This window comes from Neolamprologus multifasciatus, chromosome 19 (genome assembly GCF_963576455.1).
Source record: "Neolamprologus multifasciatus chromosome 19, fNeoMul1.2, whole genome shotgun sequence".
In the NCBI taxonomy this organism is placed as follows: Eukaryota; Metazoa; Chordata; class Actinopteri; order Cichliformes; family Cichlidae; genus Neolamprologus; species Neolamprologus multifasciatus.
The window spans coordinates 27500414-27527111 of NC_140457.1; the positions used below are offsets into that span (position 1 = coordinate 27500414).

General features: G+C 43.4%; 2 protein-coding genes and 1 long non-coding RNA gene across 5 annotated transcripts in view; all 3 read right to left on the reverse strand.

Moving 5' to 3' along the window:
* The window catches only part of LOC146496756 (uncharacterized), a 496205-nt gene that overhangs the window by 50912 nt on the left and 418595 nt on the right, over window positions 1-26698 (reverse strand). The window lies entirely within an intron of this gene.
* Window positions 1-26698, reverse strand: part of LOC146496755 (MAM domain-containing glycosylphosphatidylinositol anchor protein 2-like) — a 149192-nt gene that overhangs the window by 50912 nt on the left and 71582 nt on the right. For all 3 annotated transcript variants that reach the window (XR_014871051.1, XM_085142525.1, XM_085142524.1), the window contains exons 7-8: window positions 10290-10619; window positions 8237-8551 (exon numbers count right to left, since the gene is read on the reverse strand). Coding sequence is in view for 2 of the 3 variants with exons in the window: in XM_085142525.1 (XP_084998651.1) it covers window positions 8237-8551; window positions 10290-10619 (645 nt within the window). In the remaining variant the exon portion in view is untranslated. The remainder of the gene's footprint in view (window positions 1-8236; window positions 8552-10289; window positions 10620-26698) is intronic.
* LOC146496757 (uncharacterized) overlaps window positions 11378-26698 on the reverse strand; it is a 358433-nt gene continuing 343112 nt past the window's right edge. Inside the window, exon 6 of the mRNA XM_085142535.1 lies at window positions 11378-26412. The gene's annotated coding sequence lies outside the window, so the exon portion shown is untranslated. The remainder of the gene's footprint in view (window positions 26413-26698) is intronic.

A 26698-nucleotide genomic window follows, 5' to 3' on the forward strand; every position in this document is an offset into this window, starting at 1 on the left:
TTTGGAAATATTTTGGCCTTAGAGTAATGAATGTGGTGAAGAATCTTGAACTGTATGATGTTTAATTTGGCACAAGAAGTGCTGTTGTTTACTCTTAAAGAGTGCTCTCCCAGGTCTCCTCCCAGTCCACTCTGATCTTTGCCATTGTTATATTCTTAAAGGAGGCTATGCAATTACTGATCCTTGAGATAAGACCTTTAGGCTTAAATGTGAGTTTAAACAGATCATCAACACCAGTAAATGGTGTTATATTTGGAAAGCTGGGGTTATACTGCTGAGGGAGGTCAGATTTTTGTGACAAATCCTGAAAACTTGCCAAGACACATCTATGTCCATGTCAGAAAGGTTATGGAGGCCTCGTCTCTGCCAAAGAGCAAATTCAGAGTCTAATCTGGCGGGAGGGAAAGGGTGATTATTATGAATAGGGCTCAAATGGAGAAGATTTTTAAACCCAAAGTTCTTTCAAAATTGAGCCCATATTTTGAGGGTGTTAATAACTTGTCATGGTCCAGGTGAGTACGGGGTTTTTCCACTTCCACCTTCAGGCAGAGACTCCAATCAGCTTCCACACCTGGTTCCAATCAAGTCACCAGCATATAAGACCAGCACTCACAACAGACCTCTGCCAGATCGTCTGCTAACTCACGTTAGTGCTAGGCCGCCAAGCCCTTGTGTGAGCCCTTAACTACTGCGTTTCTCCTCACCGTGTTTTCTTTGTCATAGGACCCACCTGGCAGTCGCACTTCCCAAGCGAAACTACTCACATCTCCGCCTGGATGCTGGTTCTGTCATCTGGTTGCTTCCTTTCCATCATTGGACTACACCTGCCTGCCTCCCTGCCAAGTCCCTCACTCCAAGTATATTCTGGACCCTCTCTGGACACTCCTCACCCGGAACCCCTTGAACACCCCCTCCTCGCATTACACTTTAACCTGCAACACGTAAGCCCTAACCACCACACTAATCCTTCAGCTGTGATTCACTAGACTGCCACTGACTGCTTGTCTCCTCCCATTATAGTGACTGCGTACCTCCATCCAAGCCGCTGCCCCTTTTTCCATTCCCAGGATCCGTCCATGAGATCTAGCACCTAGTCATAGCTTCATGGTTTCATGTTCATAGTTTGGCCTCATAGTTCTCCGTTCATAGCATTCATAGTTTCCTGCTTTGTAAGTTAACTAGGCACTGTAAATAAAGCACCGTGTTCATGCCCGTTTTGCCTCCCTCTGTGTCTGCATTTGAATCCACACCCACAGCCTGGCCCTCTCGGCCGTAACATAACTATAAGACGGGGGGTGTGCTGCTGTGAGGAACCTGGAAGGCTGGAGGTGACCAAGGCTCTAAGAGAGGTGGAGATGCAAGACGCCGCTTCAATTTGGCACCAATCTTCATCTGGGGTGTGGAGCCAATACATGATTCATTGAACATTTGAGGCCCAGTATTAATGGCCTTTAGGTCTTTAGGCCTCTGTAACAGATCCAGGCATATTCTAGGATTTTTCCCATCACATATAAATGAGACCAGAGCTTTATCAATAGATTTAAAAATGATTTTGGAAGGTAAAGTGGGATACACATAAAGAAACTTGGAGATTACATTCCTTTTTATACAATTTACCTTCCCTGCCAACGATAGATGAAGTGGTTTCCATTTCTTTAAGTCCGATTTGACCTTCTCAAGCAGCAGACAGAAATTCCCTTCATAGAGATCTCTTGTTATATTTATGCCAAAGTATTTAAAGCTGTTTTTGTCTGTTTGAAAGGTGCAGCACTGCTCTGTATTTGAAAAGCCAGGATAGCAGGATAGCATTCACTTTCACTGAAGTTCAGGTTGTACCCAGAGAAGGAGCCAAAGCTGCTCAGGGAGGACATGGGGGACACATGAAACGGGATCAGATACGTACATCAACAGATCGTCTGCATGGAGGGACTCTATGCTCTTTATCATCCTACGGATCCCTGCAGTTGATGGCTTTGAGTGTTCCAACCCTATGAACAGGACATTTGTACAGTGACTGAAACTAGCAGCACTGTGTGTTCCAGGTGTCCCAGGTGTTTAAACCACAGTGGGGTTGTCCCAGTATTAATCATGTGCATCATCACATGAGCAAAGGTGCTGAGGTGGCTCTTCCATGTTGTGCCACCTGTTAATGGAGCGGACTTTTGGCTCCAGTGCAGCTGGGATGAACCAGTTTCTGTCAGACTGGTTCTGCAGTGGGACGCTGTGGTTGGAGAAAGCTTCCCAGTTTCCCTGACAGCTCTGCTGCTGCCTCATTCCCAGGCGCCTCAAGCCCGACTCACGCTTTGTGCCAGGTGATGTCAATGTGATAGTGTAGCAAGGTTTCACTATGGTCCTACCCAAAGCCCCTGGTGGCCCACACCTTTGTGCACACTGACTCATCAGGCCTCGCAAAATTTAAAAATCCCTGGTAGCCCTTCGGGCAGGGACTCTTCAGTTTTTGGTAGCCCAAAATAAATTTAAGTAGCCCAAATAAAAAGAGAGCAATTTTTTGATTGATGTTTTGTTTCCTTTACAATATTATACATTAAAGTATAATATTGTAACAGAAACAAAACAATCAAAAAATTGTTGAAACACAAATTACAACATTGTATAAAAATTACAATCATCAACTCAAATACTTGGTTCTAATTGAACAGAAATTTCTATGAACTTGTAAGAACTGTGTAGAACATGAATCAGTCTGTGTCAGATCCTGAATTTGAACTTTCCACTGAAGTCACGGGTAAGAGGCAAGTGGAACCAAGATCGAGGCCGTTTGCTTTTTGAAGTTTGCAAAGACTGCTAAATTGTGCCAGTGGTAGTTCACTCTTTGCAACATAGTAGCTGTTCTATTTGCAATTGGTGTTTGTTCTGTGAAAGATATTGCAGACTGAGCAATAATGCATTTCTTGCATTTCTCATGGGTTCTAATGGGGGCCTTTCTTAAAATGACTGGTCCCAGTAACAAAGGCGCTTGTCGACTCAGGAATCGAGGGAAAACCAAGAACATACCCGGCAGAACATTATGTTATTTACACAGGTGCACATAAGTGGTCCACAGGTGCACATTCGCTGTCAAAATAAAAGACGCGCACCAGATAAGAAGTTGCAACGCACGTTTGCGTCCATATAAAAGGCACTGTTTTTGTCTGCTAGAGTGGATTTTCACGGCACATTCTGCACCACATCTGTGCGTTCATCATTTGTTTGAAGCCAGCTCACCTCCTGCAACCACTTTTCCGAGAATACGCGCTTCTTTTGTGGTTCGGACTCCTTCTGACATTTCTTTGGAGGTGGAGGAACATCACAGTAATTGCTTAAAGGAGCTTCTTCGACATCTTTAAGAGTTCTAAACAAATGTCAGTCCTCCTCCAGAAAATCTTATGTATGCAAACAACTTCTTATCTTGTGTGCGTTTTTTATTTTGACAGCGAACCTGCGGACCACTTATGTGCAGCCCTGGTTATTTAGCTCGTCATATTGCAGCCACAGAAATTCTTTTGTCCATGAAACCATAAAGCTACACTTTATTTTTGCCTTATAGTCTGATTTGTCATAACTTTTCCGTTTTGTGGTTAGCTTTTCTTTGGCTGTCCCTTCTTCACCCTGACCTGTCTTATTTGGCTCAGCAGAACTAAAATATATATCCTGCTGCTTTTACACACGCACTCACATAACGCTCAGCGATTCTCTGCGCGATCAACCTCTCACATGTTTAAGCTTGCCGCGGGAGATTTCACTTGTCATGTTTGCATAGTAAGCTAACGATTGATAAGACGATGTCAGAGGAATTGGTGCGCAAATGATCATCACTCACCAATCAGTACTGTCGCTCTCTACACACAGTTCGCGCGATTGCAAAGTGAAAGCAAAAAACAAGCGCAAATTCAAACACGATTTCAATATGTCACATATTCACAGTGGCTCACCGATGCCAATGACATAATTACCCAGCTACATTTCCGAAAGAATGCAAAAGCATTGACATATATTTTTCCTTCATATGAAAGCCCGACGGGCAGGGCAGAGATAGATTTTGGTAGCCCGACTGGAAAAATCACTAGCCCCGGGACGTCGGGCTAGCGATTTTGCGAGCCCTGCTCATGTGATGATGGTTTATAGCAGGTCAGCAGCCCACTACGGGACAAACCCCACTAGGGTTTTAATCAGAGCTGGGTCACTGATTTTAGCATCGATTCGATTCTGATTCAATTCAAATCAGGGAAATTTGCCTCAGACAGTCAGAAATATTATAATTCTGATCACTTATCAGTACATATCTATATTTTTATCTCTATAAAAAGAAAGCTGACACATGTGAGACTTTATCAAAGGTGTGAGCATCACAGCAGAGGCCTATGTGTCAAAGTAGCTGAGGATAAAACAGAAACATGAAGGTTTTCCTGATCTGGGATTTTATAGCAGATGACCTTAAAAATATTGTGCAGGAGATCAAGAACGTAGTGAAGCAGAGCAAAGTTACAACTAAGCATTTTGTAATGTTGCATAATTTTAAAAAGTTTACATTTGTTCAGTATTGAACAGCAGAAATGAGGCTTTACTGTCAGAAGTCAGTGAAAGAACAACAGCGGCGACAGCGTGGACTGCTGGGTAACAAGTAAAACTACGAGGACATTCCTGACGATGTTCATGTGAAGCGTAGTTTGGATCATCGTTCTCTGCTAGTTCAATTAATTTTGTTTGCAGAGAGATCAAACCTGCAGCTTCAGAATCAGCGCAAAGAGGACGTGAACACAAAGCTCGACGCTTCAGAATCAGCGAGCTGTCGGCGTTCAGCCCCGAGCGTGTCCGTGCCGTCGGTGAGAAAGTCACATCTCACTGATCCTGATGCGTCGGCGGGTCGAGCTGTGTGTTTACGTCTTTGTGCAGAATCGTGTTCCTGCTCTCAGTTACTGTTTCAGCTGTTTGGTGGTTGTAGAAATGTTGTGAGCTTTAACCTGAGATTCTGGCGTTTCGGGCAAAATAAATTTATATTTAAAAATCGATTCAGGATTTTAATGAATCAATGTCACGTCATCCAAGCCAGAATCGATTTTAATCGATAAATCGATCATCAAAACCAGCCCTAGTTTCATATCTGGGACGCTCCACCATTTGGTCTCAGAAGCCTTTTAGATTAGAGCTGAAACTCATCTGTTTATGGGCACTATAACTCTGCATCTAAATAGATCACTGATGTTCTCATAATTCATATTAAAACTACTCTCTCCTCCTGACTCAGGAGTTTCGTTGGTACATGCTGGAGCATGTTGGTAACTTTTAAAACTCCACACAGGTTGTTGTCACCACCATCACTGTCTCCTCTGTAAGAGCCTGTGAGGGATTATTGTCAGTAAACCCTGAAACAGCTCATTTGAAATGTTCACAAGGTTTTATCTTCATGTTTCATACAGGCTTCATTTACACACAGCAGGAAGTAATTAACGGGTAAAGTAAACGTCTGTTCTGACAGATTTAACCTGTCAGTGTTAATGTACCGCTCGTTCCTCGCTCACAGATTTACTCGTGTTTGTCTGTCAGCAGGTTTCTCGAGGCTCGGGGAGATTTTCTATTCACTCACACTTAGAAGTTAAATCTGTGTCGCTGTGACTTAAATGTTGTTTCACTTATTTCAGAGTAATCCACCTGTAACCTGACTGTAATCTGCTTACTGTGGCATTAAAACCTTCTGTCTGCAAACAGGGTGATTTCAGTGAAAATGAAAAAAACATTGTGCCATGTTTTTATGTGATTCTATTCTTCTATTCATTTTAATATGTTTGAAGATGTCATTGTTTGGATTGTTGTTCCTAGAGTATTTAAAAGTAGAATGGGAGGGAGAGCCTTCAGTTTTCAGGCCCCTCTTCTGTGGAACCAGCTTCCAGTTTGGATTCAGGAGACAGACACTATCTCTACTTTCAAGATTAGGCTTCAAACTTTCCTTTTTGCTAAAGCATATAGTTAGGGCTGGACCAGGTGACCCTGAATCCTCCCTTAGTTATGCTGCAATAGACGTAGACTGCCGGGGATTCCCATGATGCACTGGTTCTTATTCAGTCACTATGTGTTAACAGAACTCTCTGCACTGAATCCTGCTTGTGGTTAATCTCTGTCTCTCTTCCGTCCTGTCTCCCTCTCCTTAACCCTTAACCCGGCAGATGGCCCCGCCCCTCCCTGAGCCTGGTTCTGCCGGAGGTTTCTTCCTGTTAAAAGGGAGTTTTTCCTTCCCACTGTCACCAAGCGTTTGCTCATACGGGGAGGTCTGACTGTATCACTGTAGAGTCTTTACCTTACTGTGTAGGTCACTGTTTTCAAACTGAATGAGTTTTCCTGATCTATTAAAAATGTCTAATAATTGGTTTTATTCTCAACCTACACTTTCAGCCGTCTTCTTCTTAGTCTCCAGATACTAGATTGTTTTTTGATAACATCTTTGAAATGTCAGACAGATAAAATCTGCTCGGCATTTAATAATGTTGACTTGTCAGGAAAAGGAAAAATAAATAAATAAATTTGTTTTTCAAACTATGAGTCAGATTTTGTTCCTTGAACTCACAGCCCGGGCTGCTGATTTCCTGTGAGTGTCTGCGTCGACTCTGCAGAACGAGGCCTGTTCGAGCTGCAGAGGAGATTTGCTCTGACAGCCTTTTAGTGCGGCATGAAGCCAGGAGCTGCAAGTCTTCCCGTCACATCCTGTGATGCTATTTTGTGCGACACAGCAGCCTGCAGGTTAGACGGAGCGTGACTGGAAGGTGGTGGATGCAGTTCTGTCCGAGACGGGCAGGCAGCATGTGTCCGTCAGCATCTGCCGAGCACCCCGCGGCCGAGGTGCTGAAATGTGTACCTGCTGATCTGCAGCTGTCGGTGTCTTTAACTGATCTGCTGTTTGTATCAGACTGATCTGGTGCTGTCTGCTCTGGTGATCAGTTTGATTGGATAGTGTGACATTTCTTCTGCAGGGCTTAGGAGTCAGCTCCACAATGCATTCTGGGTATTTTAGGGGCTAAAGCAGCACAGTTGTTGGTGGCTGTTTACATGAGCAGCAGATGGTTTGAGCTGAAAGCGTGCAGTAATCATGCATAACAAACGTCCCCTCTGATAAATAATCACCTACACGAGTCCTGCAGGAGCTCAGCTCGTTACAGTAACTCCCAAAATCAAGCAGAATTCCTGCTAATTACAGTTATTGTTGCAGGAAAGAGGGAAAGCTGGGAAGTGCAGTGGTGTAAATGCCTCACTCATCTATCAGGCTCAGCAAACGTGTCCCTCACAGATCTTTGGACACTTCATTGGCTGCGTTCACACTGCAGGTGAAAGCACATCAAATCCGACTTCTCTGACCCTGTGTGACCCATGACCCCGATCATGGTGTGACAGTGTGAACGGCACAAATCCAATATTTTCAAATCCGATCTGGGTCACTTTCGTATGTGGTTCTGAATCCGAAACATATCTGATGTTTCAGAAAGCTGCTGTTTGATGGTCACGTCGCATTAAATCTTTTACGTCACCGACACAAAACAGACGCCGATTATCAGCGCCGGAGAAGACATCGCGAACGCTTCCTGACCATCCAGTGAAACTGTTGGGAACAACGTTGGAGAAACGTGAACATTTTATTTGTACTGTATAATCTGCAGATTCTGACAGAAATCTGCAACTTTGAAGCAGCGCTCGTCTAAAACAGCAATAAGGATCATTATTAGGTTATTTACATTATTATGTAAATAACAAAATAATAAAGCAAAAACTGGGAAACGTGAAGTCTGAAGTCTTTATATTAAGGGCCATTAGTCAAACAATACTGTTGCTCTGGGTCTAAACAGAGCGTGTTGTGTGTGACGTCTTCTTTTGCGCATGCGCCGCTTTGAGCGTTCACACTAGAGCGCGTTTGCTGTCACATTTTATTTGTAGTGTGAACGAGCAGACAAAAAATCATAATTGAGCATCAAGACCTGCAGAGTGAACGTAGCCAGCCTGTAAACTCAACTCTTTGAGAGTCGTCACAGTGTGAGGAGCCACGCTGAGTTTGAAGGAGCAGCTGTTTGACAGGAGCAATGATGTTTGTTCCCAGATCTGCCGTCACGTTCTCCGACACTTGATGTTCTTTCTTCCTGATGCCTGACAAACTGATCAGCTTCTGTTTCCTGCTCACTGATAAATAAACTATGGAGTGTTTCTGGATGTTGTGAAGTCGTGGACAGTGTGTGTCTGAGTGATGTGTGTTACCCACATTGCACCACCAGCTGTATCAAGGCCTCTCTGGGTTTGACGTTGAAGCCGTTGTACTGGCTCGTCTGGCAGCGGTACGTCCCGCTCATCTCTCTGCTCACGTTGCTGATCCTCAGGATGCCGTCGTAGCTCTCCGTCTGAACGGAGCCGTCCGGCATCAGCGCTGCCGCCGCCGCCGCCGCCCCGCTCTCCTCCACCCGAGACCACAGGATGATGGGTTTGGGTTTTCCAGAGACCAGGCACTGCAGGTCTACGGTGTCGCCTTCCTGAGCGATGAGGTGAGAACGGCCCCTGGGGACGCTGAGCTCTGGAGGGACTACAGGGACAGAGACAGGATATCTGATAACTGCCACAGTTTGTCCTTTCAGAATAAAAGAGGAGCAGGTCTACAGCTGTGCACGTCCCCACCACGGAAACCCCCGCACACAAACACATCCTCCAAACACACACACACACTGCAGTTTATTTCACACTTCAAACTCTTTCACGCTGCGTCCACACCTGCACGGGTATTTTTAAAAACGTTTCTATGCGTTTGGACCTTTCGTCCACGTAAACGGCGTTTCGAATCACAGAAAACAATTATTTTTTAAACTCCTTTTTTGTGTTTACGTGTGGACGAGGAACACAGAGCGTCCTGCTGTGGCGGCCCCTCATAAGGCTGCAGTGGGTTTAATGCCTTTGCTTTCTGACTGTGAGGTTAACTTTGCCTCCACACAAAATGTTTTTGTTTCATGTCGTCCTTCATCTGCAGTGACACTAAGAGAGCTGCTGGACTGCTTTAGCATTTATTTTCCTCATGGGGATCCAGGAGTGACCCGAGCGTGACCTTCATGCGTCAGCAGGCGTCACGCACAGACTAAAGCAGGAGTTCGATTACCCCCCTCCTCCTCTCGGGCTCTGTTTCTTTCACTCTGCCAAGGTCATAAACAAACAGGAAGCCGGCGGCAGTCATTCGTCTGCCTGACATCTGTGTGAAGCTCTGCTCCTTTCTGTGTCTGCAGAAGCTCAGAGCTTTGTTCCACAGTTCAAGGACTTTTCACCAAACAACTATTATTTTAATCTGGTGGCACAGAGGAAACCAGCCACATGTACGTGAGTTCATTCCCACTGTATGTTCTTGAAACGATGCAGGACGTGTCAAACAGCTGTCACACATGACAAGCTTCACAGAAAACAATGCAGAGCTCCAAGATATTATTTCTGAAAACCCGATATTAGAAGAGGCGGTTTGATAATCAGCCTCAGTGTGTGGTTCACGTTTTATTTGACTGCAGCTGTGAGGAGTTACCTCTGCAGAGCTGACGAGCTGAGTGTGGTTCAGGTCCCGTCACACTGTGTGTGTTAGGTCTGTCTAAGACAATGGGGCCCAAAGTGCGGGACCCCTATGGGGCCCCAGAGCCATTACTGGGGGGGGGGGGTGCAGTATGAAACACACAGTAATAACTGTGTGTTTATACGCCCCTCTGATTTACTCAGTAGTTATTATTCATCTCTGTGTCTGTCTCAGCTTTGTTAGATGGACGAGTGAGGAAACGACAGGAAAGCAGGAGCAGACATGCGGCAGAGGGTCAGAACTCAGCCGGCCGCTCTCAGCCATACGGCGTGGGGGGGTGCTGAGCGACACCCCACCCATCAGCCCTCAGCCCAGCACGTAGCTGTCCCTGCATGAGCCTGGATCTGCACAACACTTCTTCCTGTTAAACGGGAGTTTTCCCACTGTTGCTGAGCGCTTGCTCCGTGGGTGTGGTCTCTGTATTAATATAGACCCTTACATACGTGTATATACAGTGAAGCAGCTTGAGGTGTGATTGAGACGATATAAACTAAACTAAATTACAGGTGTCCCAGCACTCCCCCTGGTTTTGTGCTCGGACCTTTATCCCCGTTGCTGCCTCTCACTGTGCTGCAGCCCCGTGTCCAATCAGGCTCTAGCGTTGATCACAGCTGCTTCGAAGGGTCTGCCAAGTCACCGGGGTGATTAGTGTGTCTTTCATTAGCAGCTGTTTGAAGCTGGGCTTGTTACCTCCACCTACCGTAAGAGCTCGCCTCACCTGTGGTGGAGGAGATGTTGACATCAATGCTAATCTCCGGGGTCCCTCCGTTCCTCAGTGATGCCACACAGGTGTAGGTGCCAAAGTCGGTGAACTTGAGGTCGATGATGTCGAGGTTGGTGGTTCCCGGCGACACATCTGTGTCAGTGTGGGTGATGACCATCCGCTCTGAACTCCTCAGAGGCCGCCCGTTCTTCAGCCAGCCGAACTGCAGCTCCTCTGGGGGCGTGGCCTCTACCTGGCAGCTGATCTTCACCTCCCGTCCAATCTGGATATTGTCATCATTGTGGTAAGGGTCAGGTGTGATCCAAAAGCGACCTTTACGGAGACCTACGTGACATAATGGACAAAGACAGACAAACATGTGGGGACAGAGAAGATGAAGTAGAGGACAAACACACAAACACATCCGTGTCCTCGACTTCCAACATATTCAGAGAACAATCCAGCTGTAAGTTGACAAAGACGTCAGTAAAGAAGATGAAGATACTCAGGTGTTGTGGTTTGAGGTGAGGGCTGAAGACTGAAATAAACAACGTGCTTTATCTGAGGGAGCGTGAGTCCAACAAGCGTTCAGCTTTATTGTTCTTCATAATTTTACTCCCAGCAGGACAAAAACAGACAATTCAGTTAAATTTAAACCAAACATCAAACACGAGTGTGAAGAGGAGCTGAAGAGGAGGAACTTTATTACAAGTGTGAATTAGCTGTCAACTATGTCTCCAAATAAAGGTGATATTTGGGGTGTTTATGGGGACAGCCTTAGCGTGGACCAAGACGAATATCAAAAATGATTAATAGAGTATCTGACTGCATGAACCAATCGGAGGAATGAACTGAGAGAGCAGCGATTCAGCAGCAAGCCGACGGTCTAACAAGTTTGACATTCACCAGAAACAACTGCTGTTTGTGGAGTTCAGGTCCTTAAATTATTCAAAAGGTCAGGCTGCAGCACCAACCTGACGGATTTATGTCCAACTCAAAACCTGCAGCTGACTTTTTACAACGACCAGTCAGGTTCTTATTATCGGAGTCTGTCACGCATGCATTTGAACAGAAGTGTTACCTGTATTACAAACTACCATCTATATAAAGACTCGAGGGTTTGATGTTTTATGAATATACTTCATCTTTCAGAGCATCCACAGCTTTCCCTGAACGCTCCTGTTTCGTTGGGTTTCAAACTGTGTTTGTAAATCTTTAACCTCCTCAGACTCGAACTCTTCCACAGCAGCATTTTTAATTTCTCTTTGATATTTGAATATTGGGACCCGATGAAAGTAAAAACAAAGAATCACCAGATTTTTTTTACCCGATTTTTGTTCCTAGGAAAAATGAGAGCCACACATTATTCGTTTTAAATTTTGATGGAACAGTGGCAGCAGAATGTCCTCGTGGACAGTATTTGGTCTAAATCACCCAAAATGTGATGTCCACATATGTGGACGCAGGTCCCAGGAGGTCAATATAGTGTTTAAAGTTTGTAGCAATAGCTCAAAATAATGACAGCTGTGCTCCCTGTGCAGACACACCTAAAAGCAACAATTCAACATGCTGCACCACTTTGTTCTTGAATTAAAGTATTCATAAGATTTTCAAAAAAGTTGACCTTTGACCTTGAGGTTGTAGACACTGTGAATCAAACTCATCTGAGATTTTTAGCACCTGCGTCACCTCGATTTAACTTATTGAATTCACGATTGTTCACATTGTAAACTGACGGGTTCTTTTCTGGTGGAGCACTCAAAGCCCTTCACAGGTGTCGAGCACGTGTTTCCTATCTAACAGCATCAGGAGGAACTCAGGACTCAGTTCATACACGGGGATGCAGACTGGGGTGGAAGGATCTAGATCAGGCAGATGACCTGCTCTACTTCCTTAGCTAAGGCTAACACTGTAAGTCAGTCTGCTCACAGGGTTCATACCTGCACACACACATATATGCATATATCGTGCTACAATTCACATTTGATAAATGTTGCCATTAATTCACTCTGACTGTTGCTGTTTTGCTTCCACCACGATAAATCACACTTCCTGCACAGCTCTCTCTCTCTGTGCTTCAGGAACAGTTTCCCATCTCAAATCTCTGTTTTCTGCATTAATCATTTTCTTATTACCCATCAGTCTACCGTTGCTTACAGCGCTGTCGGCCACTGTCTTTTTTACTTAAATGTCCTCGGACAAGAAAGCCTCATTTCTGCTGTTCAGTACTGAAGAAATCTAAACTTTTTCAGATTATGCAAAGTTGCAGAATATTTTTAAGTTTCTCTGCTATAAAAATCCAGACCAGGAAAATCTGCTTCATGTTTTTCTGTTTGATCCTCAGTTACTTTGACACAGAGGCCTCTGCTGTGATGTTCACACCTCTGATGAAGTCTCACATGTATCAGTACTGATAAATGATCAGAATTATAATATTTCTGACTGTCTCAGGCTAAACTGAATCGAATCAGGACCTTGTGAATCGAATGGATTATAGAAATCAGTGATGATAGCCAGCCCTCACGAGCAGCCTAGGCCTGACAGACGTGGATGTAGCTGTAATAAGAAAAGATGAAAAGAACTATTGATAACTTTTTGTTAAGTTAAGGCCTGATCTGTCTGAAATTCATAGCCAGCTCTGACACGGAGCCATCAACCTCTGAATGCTGAAAAAGCAGCAGTGTATCCAGGAAACACATTATATGCTGCAATAACTGCCCAAGTGTCCCCTCGAACACGGCCTTTCAGCAGCAGACAGGTCGTCAGAGGAGCCGATGTGATGATTAAGTTTGTCTACAATATCACCAAAGAGAGCCAACGCACTTTAAGCACTTTTTCAGTAACTTATGTTTCCTTAGAGATGTGCTCTAAATAAAGAACTTTGTGTTGACAAGATTGTTAGTTAATCATTTACTAATCAATGTTGTCTGTATGGACAGCAATTTCCCCCACAAAAAAGTGACACGTAAAACTGCTGTGTTAAGTGATGCAGTTGAAAAATGTGGGTGTGCCTGAGTGGTGGGGAATGGGTTAGTGCGGTTAGTGGTGCGCCTTTTTTAAAAAACGTGGCTAAAGGTTAGTCTCTAGCCCTGACTCAGTAATTTGTTTGGTGGCACAATGGCAGGTTGTTGTGTAGGCTTGTTTCCCACGTCAGTACCTCATTAGTTCCTATCAGAGCGATGACACCCACATATTTTGTCCTGTCTCTTCATATTTTAAATTATATCACCCTCCCTGCTGTAGAGCAACTAATCCGTCTAAATGGGGCTTAATTATTACTGAAGCCATTTGTTCAGTTTAATCCTGGGACCGTCCACAGCAACGTGCTTCACTTTTAACTGCTGACAGGGTTCATTTCCCTCATCACGACTCTTCTGTCCAGACTGATCCGCGGCATCACGCTTGATGAAAACGCTTTCTGATTCCTTCATTGCAGACGTCATTCTAGGTGATGAAAAAAAGAACGTTTCCAAAGTACCAAAGTGGCACCGATCCAACTGAGACTTTACTGCTCCAGATGGTTAAAGACGAGTAAACGAGTTACTGCGCTTAAAATGTTGCTTTTTCCAATCTGGACACTGATGAATGCTGCACTGGGAAAACTGAGACCATCAGAGGATGTTTGCATTGATGCCACTTACATGGTGGCTGTGGACCCAGGACCTGCTACCCACCAGTGTAACACTAAAACTGTCTATTGTCACTACGAACAGGATAGATGATGCTTTGCCTTTGATCCTACAGAACTCGTGTTCATGGTCATGCTTGTGTCCCATTATCAAAGCCAAGAGGCTAGCGCATTTTTATTCTGGCTGTTGGTACATGCAGATAAACCTCTGGTCTTTAACTGGAGACTAATTAACATTAACAAGCTACTGGTGGCTCTGCTTTAACTACTCAGTTACCATCTGCCTTTAGCTAAAGCTAGAGCTAAGCACTCTTCTATCGCTGTAATAGATTTCTCTTACTATCAACCTCAGCATGTTTGTTGTACATGAATTGTTTGAATTTGTGTGTGAGTGTCTGTAGGAGTTTTTATAGCTCCTTTAGTGCATTAGCAAAGAAACCTTGATGATGATGGATCGTCAGGTCTGATTTATAAAGCGGTCCAGTTACACCAGTTCACCCTCACCAGCACGTTCAGATTAGCATCTTGGATAAATCACTTTGTTGTATGAATATGCAAAGATTTTTGTTTTGTTAATCCATTATTCATGTCTGTGTGTCATTCACACGGAAATGTTGGCGTATTGAATAACGTAGTTAAAGTCATGAACTGCATCACAGCAAGCACCCCTACACTCATGTCTGCTCGAGCAGCTTTGATGGATGCAGAGATGGATGTTGGGCACCAATGGTAAAGGATGCTAAAGGATGGCTGCCCATCTATCATTGGCCAGAGTTGGAGTTACAAGAGCTACTGCTGAGGTTTCTTTCAGGAAAAAAAAGTCCTAACCAGCAGCACATTTCAGTGACAGGGTCGCAAATCGTCCCTTCAAGTTGACAAAGTAGCTGCATTCAAGCCAAACTTGAACTGTGTGATTGCCACGTATATAAAATACTGCCTAAAAACCAGAAAAGGTCACAAGCATATGGCATAAAACTTAATTCTCACCAAAGTCTCTTTAAGAGCTGATCACAAACTGTGTAAGACTATGGTCACTGAATATGGATCATGACAGAAAAAAATATATCCTGGATACAAGCGGGAAAGATTAGCCTCTGTAGCGTGGTTGACTGGGCCTTAGAGATATGTGCAGAGCTTGACTCAAGTCAAAGTCAGCTTTATTGTGAAAACCCATATGTACAGATGATACAGGAATTTTACATTGCAATGCTCCCACGGTCTACAGTGTACATCGAACAACTTAAAGATAAAAACAAAACAAAAGTCTTATGTACAACATAATACAATGCAGTCTTACATAAACACTAGTGTCATACAATCAGAGTGCTTGTGGGCAAGAGTTCGTGTGCAAGTGGGGGTGGGGCAGCCAGTGAAAGGGCGATGTTTAGAGTTTTGTATGTCTGTCGGGTGGAGGGGACCAGAGGAAAGAGATGAACGCAGGTCTGGAGTTCGTGTGTGTGAGAGTCAAGAGGGACACAGCAGGGACAGCCTAAAGGTGGGGGGGTGAGGTAAGACCTCTATGTCACCATAGGCCTCGATCGCAGCCATGGAGGTGTGTGCAAGCAGCAGCATGTAGAGCAGCTTTAAAGGTATGAAAGTGATTAACACTTAGTTTCTTATACCTTTATCTTAAGGTTTCTGCTGAAAAGGAAAAATCCACAAAAAAGACAAGTTTCAGCATTTTCTGTCTGTATGTAAGAAAGTTATTTAGCAATGAATGCTAATATTGGTTAGCCAGATGTGACCTTGATAATTCAGAAAATACGCTTCAGCTAATTAGCCCGAATAAGCTAGCCACATATAAATTAGACATTCAGAGCTGTCTTACATTAAAAATCAAGGCATGTTTGATGGAACTTGGTCTAGTTTATTAGCATCCTTAAGTTTTTCATGTGCAAGCTAACAATGAGGATTAGCTTGGTAATTAAGAGGGGCTAATCAAACGGAAAAACTAAACTTCATACGAAGGAATATTATGTTATTTGCTTAATGAATTAATTTATTGTTCTTAAACAAAGAAACATAAATAAGCTGCAGGTTTATGAATGTCCCCGTTTAGGTTAAAGCAGAGTGTATTTGTGTTAGAAACACCCCCAGAAGTCATAAGCATATCGCATACTAATGACTATAGTTGGATATGGTTTTGTATTTGTTAAAAAATGGTAATATGTCCCTATTTTCAGTATAAATCTACCCAGGAAGACGGCGAACAATTTATCAATGATCCCCACACTCAAGTAAGGGTTGTGTTGTAAAACCCTTCATTATGTTTAAGGTTTAGATACATGTAACAAATGCCAATCAGAATGTGGAGTAAGATAAAGAAATCCGTCCCAAAAGTCATTACACATTACACAGTGGTTCCCAAACGTTTTTTGCTAGGCCCCCCTTTGTTTTACAAGAAAAATGTCATGTTTGTTTACATGAGATGAATTTCAGAATGGCAGATATTCAGATTAACAGTATTCTGTCTCTATCTGCAGGTTTTACACACAGTTACTGTCCCTCCATTTACAAAGGCAGAGGCGTCACGGTGGGATTATTCTACATGTAGTTGTTTTTTTCCTGTGTAATAATATTCAACATTGCTATCAATACATTTTTCCAAAAATGCCTCTCTGTGCAAAATGGGTCTAAAAACATAAACAGCTGTGGGATCCTGTTTGTCTGTGATTTGAACCGAGGGAACAAATCGTGGCAGGATCAGCCTGATGTTATTTGTATCCTGCTGTAACTTTACTGTATAAAGAGCAAACATCTCCAACATGTCAGGAGTAGTTCGTCATTACAACAAGTGTTTGAACTAAAGATCAAGAATGTGGGATCCTGTTTGTCTGTGATTTAAACAGCCCAGCGCTGCTCCCGACGCAGGGAAAACCAATCCTGCAGGGAGACCTACCTCGGCACTTGTGCAGGTGAAGACAAAGGGAAGATTTGCTTCACCATATTTTCTAGTCTTTGGTTTAGAATGAAGTTGGAATCAGAGTTTATTGTATTTACCAGTTCCCTAAGGAAAGTTTCCCATTGAATGTCCCCATTTAGGTTAAAGCAGAGTGTATTTGTTAGAAACGCCCCCAACAATAATGAGTCAGGTGTAACAATGACTAGAGTTTGATATGTTTTTGTATTTAGGATAAATCTACCCTTGAGATCAGTGACAAAACCTTTAATGATCAGTGATCGTTAATGATCAGTGTACTCTGGTTCTACATCAATATGTCTAAGATTGAGAAATATGGCACATATTTCAATCAGAATCAGGACTGAGATGAGAAATCTATCCTAATATCATGGAGTACAGCTTAACACAAGCAGCTCTTTAATAACCGGAGAATTCAACGTACTTTACTTTGCATTTGTGTTAGAAACGTCCTCAGAAGTCACAGGAGTCGAGCGTCTTTTTAGGCAGTTTTGTGTCTTGTCTGTTTTTATTTTTCATGTTAAATCGACTCGTAACATCAGTGAAAATTAAAATTAAGAAATCCATTCGTACATCGTACAGCTTGTCTTATCACTCACAGATCTTTAATACTGTACTTATTGGTGCCCTGAGGTAAAGGATATTTTGATTGGTCCTAATGTAGGTTAAAGCAGTGTGTTTATTAATAATTAAATGAAATCTGTTAGGATAGTTTTGGTTTAAAGGTTGGATCGTTTCTGCAAATGAAATGAACCCTTACTAATTATGTACAAATTATGTGTGGTAACAATTCGTAGTTGAAATTTCCTTTTAGATTTAAATAGAATATAAAAACTAGGTTAACTTTCTAATGTTTGCCTATTTAACTTATGTTTATTTAGTCATGACTAACCAAGCTGCAGCAGCATCATGAGAAACGCCTGAAACGTCACAAAAGTTTGATCTGCAAAATCAGGATTCCTCAATGAGAGTGAGTGTTTTCCTTTTTGGAGGCAACAAAACACAGTGGAATAAGAAAACAGACCAAGATGAAGACCAGGACCAGGGACTTCTTGCCTTACAATTTGCTGGTAACAAGCACTCAATAGTACAGATGTTTTGTTGTTGTTGTAAGTTTCTCTGCATTAATGATGCACATGTAAACTCCCAAAACAACACAGCAGCAATAAATGCAGCAGAACATTTAAAATGGCCGAGAAGTTGGACATAGTTTTGATTTCTTCGAGATAAATAGAAACTTTAATTTTAAGTTCTTTCAAATCCCTTGGATGTTGTCAAATTAACTTAATTACAAAATGATTATTGTTAGATTGGGTAGTTAATCGTAACCTTACATTGTGCTTTGAAGGACTTGCCTTTAAGGGAAGTCATAGCCCCAAACCGACTGCCTGGTTTAGATATATGTAACAAATACCAATCAAAATGAGGATTAAGACAAAGAAACCCCCAAATCATTACAAATACCTTAACATATGCACATGTTTGACTGACTGTGTGTGTGTCTGTGTGTGTGTGTGTAAATAGGTCCAGTGTGTGAGGCGAGCAGCTGATTGTCTTTGTTCATTAAGATTAAAGCAAGAACGCCTCAGAACAAAACGCTGCGTGTGTGTTTCACTGCGTCAGTAAAAGGTCTGTTGCATAACTAGAGGTGGATGCAGTCGCACGCACACACATGCACACGCACACCATGCACACGCACACACATGCACGCACACACACACACACACACACACACACACACACAGCTCTGTCTCTGTCAGTATGTGTGATGTCAGTGCTGTACTGTAGCAGCTTAAAGAGAACCGAACATGCTTGAGATGAAACCTTTGCACACACATGTGCTGTCAGCGCTGCGTCGGCTCATGAAAACCGCTGCAGACTGATTAGCTGCTCATAAATGTCACCTGTCATGTGGTGAGATAAACGAGGGAGCAAATACAGAGTAACTTCAAGTTTCTGTGTGGAAGCAGGAGAAATGTGACACATGTGAATGACTCTGACATTCACAGCTCGTTATACTACGCTGCTGTGTGGCTCCTGACAGCCTGCAGGTTCATCTGTGGACACTGGCTGCTTCTTCACCTCTTCACTGTTTCTGCTTTGTTTAATGAAGCCACTTAACATTGACCCATGACTCACTCATAAAACAACTAAGAGTTGAACCAGTGTTGTAGCAGCGGGAAACAAAAACATTTGTTCCCATTTCTTTATTAAAATCTATGAAAAGTGCCAAATCTAACACAGGTGGTGTGAATAAAACTGTTTGCATGAGGTAATTCCCATACAGTTATTATCCTGGGATATCTCCACGTGTGTGCAGCGTGTCCTTAAAGGGAACCCTATTAACACATGTTTAAGCTAGAATATGCTCTGTGCTTTCAATAACATATATGTGGATTAAAATACGCCAAATGTTTTCCTTTTAAGCACATTTTATATAAAACCGATTTACCAGTAGGCCGCCATTGTTATTTACTTCTCAATGCACTCTGGGTAGTGACGTCACACGGTTGCACCGCATCCAGTTCACAGTCAGCAGCGCACTGGAAATGGCTTCTGTTCAACCAGTTTGAACCAGAACAATCCGAGAGAGAGGATGAAAATAGTCGACCAGCACTTAGTTCAGATGAAGATGAAAACAATCACAGGAGGACCAGAGAGTGAGGGATATTTTGTGCTTTCAAAATATGTTATTGAAAGCACAGAGCATATTTTAGCTTAAACATGTGTTAATAGCCGGGTTCCCTTTAAAAACAAGTGGAGGAAGCAGAAGAACAGACAGGCTCGACATGATCTACAGCAGATGAAAACTCATGATTTGACTCATTTTTTTTTTTTTTTAAAAAGTTAGAATTTTGTTTAATTTTAATGAATTTTATTGAAGTTTTGATTTCTTTTATCTTTCATTTATTGTTGCATGTGTGTTGTTGCTGCCTGTGTTTAACACCTGCTGCTGCTCTTGGCCAGGTCTCCCTTGAAAAAGAGGCTTTTAATCTCAATGGGATCTTCCTGGTTAAATAAAGTTTCAATAAAAAATAACAGATCAGGAGATCCTTTGTAACATTTTGATACAAATTAACACTGCGAACCAGTTTCAGTCTCATCTCAGATTAAACCTGAAGCTTTATGCCAGCATGTAAAGCTACAGTCCTGACGACCACTCTCTACCTTCCTGTGAGCTTTAGACAGCCAGTATCTGCTCTTTGCTTATAACATAGAACTATTATTTTCTTCTTACAGACAAGCCAGTATGATGCTGTCTTTGAACAGAGGCGGTGGTTTACGACACCAACTGTCTGCCATCTATAATCTGTATCTATTATTGTACGATCTACTGTACAATATAAAGCGGCTTGGGGCCACTGCTGTTGTGATTTGGCGCTGTGTAAATAAAATTGAATTGAATATAATCCAGTTCTGAGACTCAGATGCCTTAACACCCACTCACATCCTGGGTCATCTGACCTCAGCGAGTCACATGATAGGGTGGGGCCAGGTCTCACAGTGGGTTCACCTGAAACCTTGGCTGATTGGGAGCTACACCCGTTTCCACACCTTGGCTGTGATTAAGCGGAGGATCAACAGGGGGACCGTGACCCCACATGGGGACACTCCACCCTTTGACCCTAGAACAGAAGAAGCTTCTCAGAGGTGAAACGTCTTCACAGACGCTCTTGTTTCTGAGCTCTCAGGATGCCTCTGACATCTTAAAACCACCTCAAACCAAAGTGCTATTTGCTGGATTCACACCAGCAAAGACACAGTTACAGAGCACTGGTTTACGCCTGACACCTGTACGAAGTCATTCTGGATACAAAGCCTTCTCAGAGTGGATGAAGCTCGACTTGACGCTGTACAAGCTGGGAAATCTTCTCATCCATCATCATCTGCTGGATGAGCCAATAACTGATTGTAGCAGAGTGGCTGCACTCGTTCTCCCCACAGGGACACTCGAGAGGTTGAGTGGGTAACTCCTGAGTCACCAGTGGAAACTTGTAAAGAGGAAGAGAAATCCTTTGAATCCTGCATGTGAAGTGGAGGTGCAAACGATACAGTAGCCAATGAATGATCAGCACATGCAGCTAAAGATGGCTGTTAGCTGAAAGCACCGTGTGTTACAGTTCAGCACGTCTACAGGTGAAGTTTAGTCTTTTAGCCTCAGCATGATGCTGTTGCCACTACAGCTGCTGACAGGTGACACTTGCTGAGGGGGATCTGGTCAAATGTCACCCAGGGTGACACAGCTAACGTTAGCAAACGCTACCCCTGCTAGCTACTTATCCTGTGCGGATTATGAGACATAAGATTAGCGATGCACAGTTAACTACCAGGAAGTTATTAACAAGGAAGCTATCACACCTGATCATGTGATCCACTCACAGGGAACTGGCAGAAACTACTGCATCATTGTCCTGCTTCAGCAGCTATACGTAGTGCACAGCCAAACAAACTCAGTCAAACACAATGAAAAGGATCACATGTGAAAAGGAGCCGCTCACTGTGGGGTCATGGCTCATGGGATGAGTAGTTCTTTCTAATTAAAACTAATCATGCACACAATCCACTGTTGTAGCAGAGCTTTCATTTATATCCAAATCACATGTGTTGGTCATGATTCACCTCTATTGCTGCTTGGCCTGGCTCACTCTGCCACACTGAGTCTGTGAGGATGTCCTGAAACGCTCCTGGAGAAAATAACTGAAGCCCTTAAAGAAGCGGACGTCCACTGTGATGCGGTATAGAGATGTCAGCTGCAGCACTGATGAGCAGTGAGTGTGTCTCTGATGAGTGGTGCACAATGACAACACCTGACAAGTTTCACTGCTTTTCTCTTGAGCTGAATATTTGGGTGTTTTTGTGATGTAGTCATGTTTATGGAGGGAGGAACGAGCGCACACATACACCCACTGAGATGACTCATGAAGTTGAATAAACTCCACTGGACAGAGGGAGGAAACACACAAGAGAAAACATACTGTTCTCAAAGGAGCACGTCAGTGCTCCACAAATACAAAATTCTGTCTTTTGACAAGAGCTTCCAGACTCTTTTTCTCCGGCATTTTTCTATATTTAACTAAATCAAACCAGCAAACAGAACAAAACAAGTGCCACAGCATGCAAGACACAAAAGAAACCACTCCTCTCAACCAAACCAGCAAATCTCAAATCAAAGGTCCTCAGAAAAATGACTTTGTTTAAACCATGTAAGGAAAAGGTCCCTGCACAAACTGCTCTGCCGCTCTGCAGAGTCTGAACCCTCCTCTGGCACTGACATCAGCACCTGAACGTGTTCATGGGTTTCTAATGTACAGGTGGGTACAGGTACAGTCCCATGGCTCAGTGATGGTTCATGTTTGACTTTGTTTCAAAGGTAAAATGGGACAATATGTTTTTCCTCATAAAATGTTTTTGAACTGAGATCAGCTGAGTGTGACAGCGGAGCTAATTAATGCGGTTTGTCTGGAATCTGGACACAGACACCGAGAGAGCTGCTGGAGGCTTGGCAGCTTATCCACACACCTGTTTTTATATGAGACATTCAAGTGTCAGCCGACCAGTCCAACCAGTTCATGGTGGAAGATCCTCCCAACATAGCTTAGAGAAAGAGTTTGAGCTGGTGTCTCAGCACTCTGCCCATCCAGCCATCACCAGAACAACTGTCAGCTATGATCTGATAAGCTGCTGACTGACTCCCTCTTTCCAAACAAATGGACTCTCTTTAAACTCCAGATTGTACCTTAATAACTGACTGCTTCAGGTGACATTCAGGTTTCCTGTAATTTGTAGCATCAGGTAAATGTTAAGAGGTAGGAACCTTTGTGTTAAGAGGTAGGAACGTTTGTGCTGGGTTGTTGTGAGGGCGGGGATGAAAAATAATAAAGGACACTCATTGGAGTAATGGTCTCATGTGTCTGTGAGTCATGCCTCCAGTCAAATAACATCCATAAATAACGGAACATGGTGTCAGAAGACGACTGGAAACGTTAGCTGGGCATAAGTGAAAGGTTTCGGCGTTGGTGCCAGGTTAAAGGTCGGCCACAGAGGAGCTGTGCGAAAAGAGACGTGACGTCATGAATCAGTTTCAAGTCACCCCGCCGGAGAAGTTCACTCTTAGGTCCGACGATGCACCAGATGGACAGATTTCGCATCGTGTCTGGATTGGAGACGCAAGCGGATGAGAATCAAGTGAACGGCCTTATCTACAGTATGGGTGAGGAGGCAGAGGACATATTGGTGGAGGCGAGCGATTGTGAGAGCGTTAAAAGGAGGTTGGATGCTCACTTCGTCGCCCGCAGAAACATCATATTTGAGCGAAGTTTAACCAGCGTCAACAAGAGACGGGTGAGTCAGTCGACAGCTTCCATACTGCACTGCATTGTCTGGCAGAACATTGTGGATACATGACTCTGCGTGATGAAATGGTGCGAGACAGATTTGTGGTGGGACTGAAAGACAAACGATTGTCAGAACAGTTAAAATGGGTCCAGAACTTCCTAGAGAAAGCGCTTAACAGAGCCCGACAAAGTGAGCTTGTAAAGAAGCAACAAGAGATGCTAAACACTAACCTTAAAATGGATATTACCAGCTCACAACTGAACCATGTTCATGCTAAGGGGCAAGAAGGGGCACGTCCCGAGCAGCTGACACCGCTACATAAACAAACCACCGCCAAACACAATGCAGAAGATGTGGAGACATAAACAGTCACAATCTTCAACAACGCCCCGCGAGGGAAGCCGCATGTGATTGCTGTAAGAAAAAAGGACATTTTGCCAGGATGTGCAGAAACAAAAAACTGTGTGAAGTCAATGATGCAACAGTTTCAGAGAACAGCGATACAGATGATGAGGTCGCTTTCTTGGACACCAAAGAGAGTCCATGGGTAACAGAGATACATGTGGACAAATGCAACACACTCTTTAAAATCGACACCGGAGCGGATGTCACAGCAGTCCCAGAGACTTTCTACACACAGCATCAGCTGGGTAGGGCTGCTCGATCAAAAATGATAATCACGATTATTTTCACTGAAATTGAGATCTCGATTATTTGACGATATTTATTTAACCCTTTAAGACCTACCATAGAACCAAGTCTGCCAGAGCTTATATTATATGTTTACATGCTGTGGAGCCATTTTTGGGAGCATTTCAAGTTACTATACATCAATACAACCATTATAACCCAAATTTTAATAATATGTCTGCATTAAGTGCATAGTAACTACAATAATTGCAAAAAAGTGCAATAAACTACAAAAAAATTGAAAATCGTTTTTGTTTTTTTAACATAGATTTCTAGTTAGAGAAATTTAAGAGGCTTATCCCTCAAAACTGTAAATACAAAAAAGTTGCACTACAAAAAGTTGTAGTTTCCCACCACAGGACATTTATTTTGAGTGTCTTCATAGTTTTATTTTTGAAATACACCAATTTTCATATACTGCAGGAAAAACGAAAATAAATATTATAATGCAAATTTGCAAAAAAGCAGCATATGCATCAAAATAAACTATTTCCAGCAGTGCAATATGAGTCCTAAGCATCCCAGAAACCACACAGAAAAGTCAAACGTGACTTATAAAAACACCAGTATAGGCTTTTAAGGCCTACAAGTAAAAAATACATTTTCCGCGAAAAATGACGTCACTTCCGGTTTCGCGCAGGAAATGGCGGACATGCGATAGTTTGTGCTGATGGACGTAGGAAGTGTTACAGCTGATCGGATCGGCAAAGCGTGTTTCTGGAATATTATGTTTTTGTTGCTGCAAGTGCTTTTTATGCAGTTTTTGCAGCTATATGTGGAAGGAAACTGTGACCGAGGACAAGCTGATGGCATAAGATGTAAGTACAACTCCTCCGGTTTCATATGCAAAAAAAATTATTGCGCTAGCTCACGTGGTTGCAGAGCTACCGGGATTTAAAAATAGTTACGCAAAACGAAGCGTGCTGCTCTGACCGGCTTTAAAGGGTTAACAATAACAATGTGTTGAATAATGACTTTAAAAAATAATATAAAATAGTGTGCAAATACTGATAACAGTGCAAATGTTTGCAATATAAGAAATAAATGTAAACATCTATGTTTAGTGAACTTTGCAGTGTTGCTCTGTGGTGCAGCTACGACACTGTAGCAAAGTTTACACACTGTGTCTACTTGATCCACGTCTGAACCCATAATGTTTCCACACCACTGAAGGTTTTTTACCTCTTTTCAACCAACAGCAGTCACTCTCCTCTCCAAATAACTTCTGCTCAGCTTTCCGAGCTTCCCTCGGGTCCTCTTAATCGTTGTGATGCGTGTTCGAAATGCAGAGAGGTGCGCTCGATTTGCCACACGGAGCAGCGCGAGAGTAAAGCACGAGGGAGGGGCTAATAATCAGCTCAGTCATTTTTAATGATTGTTGAAAGCCCAGATCGTAATCGTGATTAAAATCCGATTAACTGAGCAGCCCTACAGCTGGGTAGATTGGAAAAGCCCAAGAGGGCTCTGCAGGGCCCAGGAGGAACACGTCTGAAGGTAAAAGGCATGTTCAGAGCCACTCTCAGCAAGAACAACCACAAAAGAAGACGTTTATGTCGTACAGGGTTCATGCAGACCGCTGCTGAGCGGGCATGCTGCAGTAGCACTACAGCAGAGTGAATCATATTAGCTTAGACTCTATCGATGCTGTCAAACAACAATCCCCCAAGCTTTTCAGCGGCTTGGAAAAATGGAGGGGGAGTTGTTCTGAAACCAGAGGCACAGCCGTTTTCCCTCTCGACCTCTAGGCGAATCTCTCTTCCCCTCTTACCAAAGGTTAAAGAAGAGCTGAACCGGATGGAGCAGCAGGTAATTTCCAAGGTGGAGGAGCCCACTGATTGGTGCGCGCCTGTGGTGGTGGTTCCTAAGCGCACAGAAAAGGTGAGAATATGCAGCGATCTCACTGAACTAAACAAATATGTCATAAGAGAGAAACATCCTCTCCCTTCAGTCGAACACACACTAGGACAGCTTGCAGGAGCAAAGGTGTTTCAAAGCTGGATGCCAATGCAGGATTTTGGCAGATTCCAGAGACTCTTCTTTGCTCACGACCGTTATTACACCGTTTGGTCGGTAGTGTTAGAATCGTCTGTGCTTTGGAATCTCATCAGCCCCAGAACACTTCCAGAAACAGATGGCACGCATTCTTGAGGGCTTAGAAGGAGTCCTCTGCCAGATGGATGATGTGCTCATCTGGGGGACGTCACAAGCAGAGCATGATGAGAGACTTCGAAAAGCACTGGTTCGACTGCAGGAGTATCAGTGAACGACATGTGTGAGTGCTCCAAGAACAGGATAAAGTTCCCGGGGCAGGTCATTGAGGCATCGGGGGTTAGCGCAGATCCTGACAAGGTGCGTGCCGTGAGCTCCATGGATGAGCCCAGTGAGGTGAGACGCTTCCTGGGCGTGGTGAATCACCTAGGAAAGTTTCTTCTTCACCACATGAACATTCAAACAGACCACAAACCTTTTGTTGCTTGACTCCAAGGGCCTGGACGAGCTTCCACCTCGTATACCACGTCTACGCATGCAGTCAATGAGGTTGTCTTATACCAGGAGTCTGCAACCTTTAACACCACAGAGCCACTTGGAGCCGGTTTCCACGCAAAAGAAAACACGGAGCCGCAGAATAAGGACTAAAGAGCCGCGGGACCCGACCCCTGTCTTAGACCATATCTCATGTTGCTGGTAGAGACCAGTGTTGGGTAAGTTACTTTCAATTAGTAACTTAGTCACATTACTAGTTACTTCTATCAAAAGTAACTCAGTTACTTTAAGTTACTCGTTACTTTCAAAGTAACTAGTTACTAGGGAAAGTAACTTTGGTTTTACTCAGAATTCTCTTGTTAAAGT